General features: G+C 37.3%; 1 protein-coding gene across 1 annotated transcript; it reads right to left on the bottom strand.

Moving 5' to 3' along the window:
- Positions 1-677: 677 nt before the first annotated feature.
- LOC143261727 (uncharacterized) lies at positions 678-3,970 on the bottom strand. The gene is made up of 3 exons (XM_076527953.1): positions 3,644-3,970; positions 2,275-2,831; positions 678-819 (listed from the first exon to the last, which is right to left on the bottom strand). The coding sequence occupies exons 1-2, from the start codon at positions 3,953-3,955 to the stop codon at positions 2,277-2,279; spliced, it is 867 nt and encodes a 288-aa protein (XP_076384068.1). The 5' UTR covers positions 3,956-3,970; the 3' UTR covers positions 678-819; positions 2,275-2,276.
- Positions 3,971-5,569: the final 1,599 nt, after the last annotated feature.

The raw sequence follows: 5,569 nt of genomic DNA, 5'->3' as shown, positions 1-5,569 counted from the left end.
GCAATACCTCATTTTTGTCGAAAATTTTGGGTTTTTACAAAAGTTCGTTTATTTAAAAAACTGAGGGTGATGGAGTAATTCGGTTTACGGATTCTTGTTCAGGGAGTGAAGCTCTACAAGAATTTCATAGTGGCTATAGGAACCCAAAAATCGTGTCGGACAGTGTAAAAGTATGCCAAGTCTGCCCAAAGTATGCCAAATTTATAAAATTATATGCTTATCCATCGCTCGAAATTAATTTATATAAAAGTCACAAAATATATAGGAGCCTACTACCTTTTTTAGCTTAATTTTGCGAAATTGTTTAAATATTTCGTAATAGCGATACCTTCCATTTAATAAATTATTTAAACAACGATAAGAATAGAAACTGAAAAGAATTAATGGCCGGGAAGTGTGTTAAAATCGTATCAAATGTTCGAGTCATTATTAAAAGTACGGCTGTTCGTTGTTTAATCAATGACGTAATTGTAGCAAGTATGAACGTAATGAGATAAATTAAACGGCGTGTAATTATTTCACGTGAAAAGCCGCCGAACCGAAAAGCGTAATTTAAAATAAATAGAGGGACCGAAGATTTAAATATTGGTGAGGAAACTTCCGATGGGGAATTAAATTAGCTCGTAGGAAATTTATTACAGGGAGTTGTTGGCTAATTAGCCGGCTGAACAACGTGATTGTATCATCAAATTTTTCATTTTATTTGATCTCGCAGAGCGTACAGAAGCATTACATCGGAATCTACTTTTAGAGTCCTACAGATCGATCGTCATCGCGTTCGCTGTAGAGTCATCAGAAAATCCAACGTGTATTGCTCATCTGCGATACAGAGAATGTGCCGAAATTAAATTTCGCAGTTTCACCAGGCTCGCTGAAATAAATCTACACATTGTTGGAATTATTATTCTCGCATCGGATAACGAATTTTTGCAATGTTAATTTAATTCCCTCTTTTAATGTCCCCGTCTATTTAATATCCTTAATAATTATTATTTAATAATCCCAGAAACTTCAATAAAAATCACTCAGGATTAATGAAATAAAGTTTTGAATTATTTTGTTTCACATGAATTGCTAAAAGTCCACATTTTGAATCCCCTAGGCGCTGTTGCCAGCACATAAACCAATAATTCCCTAGCCTTAAACTGCCACGGATTCGTGAAAGGTCGTTTAATATTTTTTGATTTTGCCCGAGCCCCATGAATCATGCGTTTAATTAAACATCTTATAGAAGAAGAGAAGAAATTTTAATTTTGTAGTGTAAGAAATACGTCGTGCTGCAAAAGTATCCAAACGTAACCTCACATTTACTAGATTCAGAGCTAAAAAATCAACTTTTCGTTTGAATAAAGATTAAAATAGATATTTACTGTATAGATGGACTTATAAAAATAACATTTTCACTAGACCACCACTCTGTCCCCAAACATTCTATTTATAAATCAAATCTATAGCTTGCCACACACTGAATATCCAGAGACAAGCCAGCAATTTATGAAACACAAAATTTCCTGGACTGAAAAACTGAAAAATCTCAAGCTGAAAAACCATTAATTTACTTAAGCTTCTGTCACGAAGGAATCCCAATATTATAATGTCTGAAACTGTTAAACATAACCTCACATTTTTTACACCTGAAGCTAAAAAGGAAATCAACTTTTCATTTGAATATGGGTCCAAACAATTCTGCTCTACATAGTAAAAAATCCCCTAGAATTTAATATCGTAAGTAACCTGCACTGTTATGAATTTATAATCCAATAATTCTCTAGTTTGCCACTTTGCGAATCCCTGTGGATAGCCACCAATTCATAAAACAAGAATTCCCCAAACTGCTAGACTCAGAATTGAAAATTTTTCCTTCTCAACCCTACGAACTATCAATTTACTCAAGCATCTAACTTGAAGGAATCTCGATGCAGAGTGCCGGAAACTGACAAACATAACCACACATTTCCTGAACTTGGATCTAAAAAAGTCAACCCGTCCATTTGAATTAAGTTCCAAATAATTCTGTTCTGCATTGATGCAATTATAAAACAGAATTTCCCCCAGAATTCAACATTGTGAATCTCGTAAAACCAGGTTAACAAATAAACAAAAACTTCCCTAACCTGTTTTACTGTGAATCCCCGAAAGATAGCCACCGATTCATGAAACCGAAATTCCCTAGATTCATAAAATTGCCTGAATTCATATTTCAATAGCACCCCCGCGTTGGTTAACACTCCGAAGTCCCTAAATAATGCTCATTTAACACATTTCCTCACCTACCTCTAAGCTTTTGGGTCCTTGAGGAAACGAAAGTCAGTCATCATCTTGCCAAGGTGCATGGGATGAGTATGAGCCCTCATGTGCATGTGATGCATGTGATCAACAGGTCCTACGGCGGCAGCCCTTATCGCCTGTTGATTGCAGTTGCAGGTCATCCCTTCGCTTTGATGAGTGCAATGAGGCACCTTGACGATAGTTGGCTCAGGAACGACCACCATGGGCTTGGAGGGCACGACAACCAGTTTATCCTTGCAAACTGGGGGCACTGGGACCAGCTTAATGGTCTCGATCACCTGAGTCTGCGGTTCCACGATCCTCTCGGGCTGGGGCTGGGGCTTTACAGTGACCACTTCGGGGACTGGAGTCGGTGCTGGGACCTCGACTCTCCTTTCTACGATCTGCACCTTCGACTCCTGAGGGCAAGGTTGAGATGGCTGGATGATCTGCAGAGTCTGCACCGAAGGGACCACCTGCTGGTGCATCATCTGCTGGGGAACCACCTGTTGGGGCACCACCTGCTGGGGAACCACGAACGACTGCTGGGGCACCACGTATGCCTGAGGATGGAAAACTATTTCATAACACACACAAGCTCCGTCGGTACGAATTTTTAAGAACTATCAATTAGCGTTGAAGTTTGGAGATCGGTACTACGCCAACAGAATTCACAGTGGCGATGAAATCAACGATATGGCGGAATAGCAGAGTTGGACATTATACAAGTAGAATTTCATTTGAACAATTCGAATAAATTTTATGAATATTTTTTCGTACAGTTTGAAAATAAATTTTACGGATAAAATTTTATTCGACTAATCTTTCGAATAAATTATTCAAATATAACTTTATTCAAATAACGAATTCAAATAATGATTTGAATAAAGTTTTATTCAAATAATGATTCGCGAATAAAGTTTCTTTCAAATAATGATTCGAGTAAAGTTTTATTCGAATTATGTTACATTCAAATAATGATTCGAATAAATTCTCGAATAACGTTTCGAAGACATCCTTTGAATCAATTTTTCGAATAAATTCTTCGAATCACCGAGAAATTAAGTGTTACTGTAACCATAAGCGATAAAAAAAACTTCGAACGCATAAGTTCTCCCTTTAAATTATACAAATAATTACAAAGACTTATGACACAAAATGGAGAATTACGTGTACATTTTCATCGATCGAAATTAACAATCGATGAATTATTTACTAAATGAGAGCTCTTACGAAAAACGAACAACTTTTGTCGAAAACTTTAAATCTCTCACGATTCTCAAGAAATAACACAAAATCAAGATACATGCAGATCATAGTGAATTTATGCGTCGAGAGAAGCATGGTAAATTAGAAAGCACGACGCAATTGCTACCTGAGGAGCCTGGAAGACTCCCAGAGACTGCACAGGCTGCGGGGCCTGCTGGAAGCTGTAACTCTGCATCTTTGGCGCCACCTGCGATTGTTGCACCACGCTCAGGCCCTGCATTTTCATCTGCGACCCATCCTGAGACACCTGCTGTCCATTTTGAGCACCTGGACGGATCTCCACGCAGAAGGACGCCTGCTTCTTCAGCCTGTCCTTCTCAGCACCCGCATCCTCCAAATGGAAATCCTTGGGACTGATCGCCGAGGATTCGGCCATCTTGGTCTCCAGTTTGCCAGCTGGCATTGCTTGCACTGCCATCGCAGCTACCAACAAACCGCACAGACATGCTGTTAACGAATTCATCGATGTAGAATCGGTTGAACAATCGTAGCGAACTGAATGCTTGGACGATTTGGCTGGCTTTTAAACCGATTTTTCGGTGTGACGACACCGCTCACGCACTTTTTTCCGGAACGCAATAGTGCTGAGCGTGCCGAATTCCGACGTAGAGCAGCACGGGCGGGGACTGGCTTCGGAAAATGAGGATGAGGGCGAGCATAAGAATAAGAATGAATCTGAGAATGAGACTGAAAATGGGACTGAGAATGGGGCTGAAAATGAGGCTGAGAATGGGATTGAGAATAGGTCTGAGAATGGGTCTGAGAATGGGTCTGAAACCGAGAATGGGACTCAGATTAAGACTGAGTGTAAGACTGTGAATGGGAGTGAGTCTGAGAATGGGGCTAAGAATGAGACTGAGACTTAGACTGAGACTTAGACTGAGGCTGAGAATGAAATTGTATGTACAATAGTCGGAACGATGGTATTTCGAGAGAGCCGCTGTTTCTGTAGTAAATAGGAGAAAGTTGAACAAGGTAATTTTACATTGTGTGTCAAGCTCAAACGTCGGGGAGTGTGATCTTTTTTCCAAGGAGTACGTCCCTGCACTTGCAAAGTACACTTTTCTGTCGAATGAACGCTGCGGTTTTATTTACTTATTGTTAGCTTGCTTCTTTACGACGGCCTGAGGAGGGTTTGTTCAGAAAGTTGAACATGTTAATGTTTACGGTGATATTTTGGAAATGTCAACGCTAGTTATACAGGGTGTTCTATTTAAGACAAGCCTCTTAAATTATCTTGTCAAGGAGTTATTATAATTTTTATCGAGTTTTCATATAATTGTAATTACTAAACTGCGGATCTTTATGCAAAATATCAATTTTCCAACACGGTTGTAAGAAATATCTACATTGTGTAAAAATAAATTGTTTCTTGGAATAGTTTTGATAAGTCGAAAACAGTGTGACACATTTTTGCCATAAATGCATAAAAGTCTGCAGTCTGATAATTACAGTATATTCAGTATATTCGACACGGTATATTCGAATTACAGTATATTCGAATGTATTGGATACTTGTATTTATTGTAAATCATAATTAAATTACAATTTTTGTTCTGAAGATAATGGTAGTAAATTATAAGAGATACAATTAAATGTGCTATTAAAAGTTGCAACATCAAATGAAGGAAAAGAATTAAGATCATTCAAATACAGTTCCTACACAATTTTTATTGAAATCGTGCCCAAAGTAACTTGAAAATTACAGTAATAATAACATTGAGGTTACCGCAAATTTTTAATAAATATCGATAATTGAAATCAAAGTTCTGATTGAAATTAATTGATTGAAATATCAATGATATTAAATCACAATTAACTTACAATGAAAGTTGCTGTTAAAAGTTATAATATTAAAGAAGCCAAAAAGAAAAGTCATAGTCTTTTATATGATTTTCATTGTAAGTGTGCCCAAGTTATATTACAATCGTACTTATATATAAAGTGAAATAATATCGAATTTTCAATTAACATTTATAATCACAATTGAGTTACAATTCCAAAAATAAGAAACAAGTATAATAAATCAGAT

The sequence above is a fragment of the Megalopta genalis genome, unplaced genomic scaffold, assembly GCF_051020955.1.
Source record: "Megalopta genalis isolate 19385.01 unplaced genomic scaffold, iyMegGena1_principal scaffold0063, whole genome shotgun sequence".
NCBI lineage: Eukaryota > Metazoa > Arthropoda > Insecta > Hymenoptera > Halictidae > Megalopta > Megalopta genalis.
This window is presented reverse-complemented; position numbering and strand designations above follow the sequence as displayed.

Bases quoted from the DNA above. Each gene is read 5' to 3' on its own strand.
- LOC143261727 (XM_076527953.1), bottom strand. From the start codon at position 3,955: ATGGCAGTGCAAGCAATGCCAGCTGGCAAACTGGAGACCAAGATGGCC. The intron at 2,832-3,643 runs GTAGCAATTGCG...TTCCATCCTCAG, and splicing joins GAGTCTTCCAGGCTCCTCAG to GCATACGTGGTGCCCCAGCA.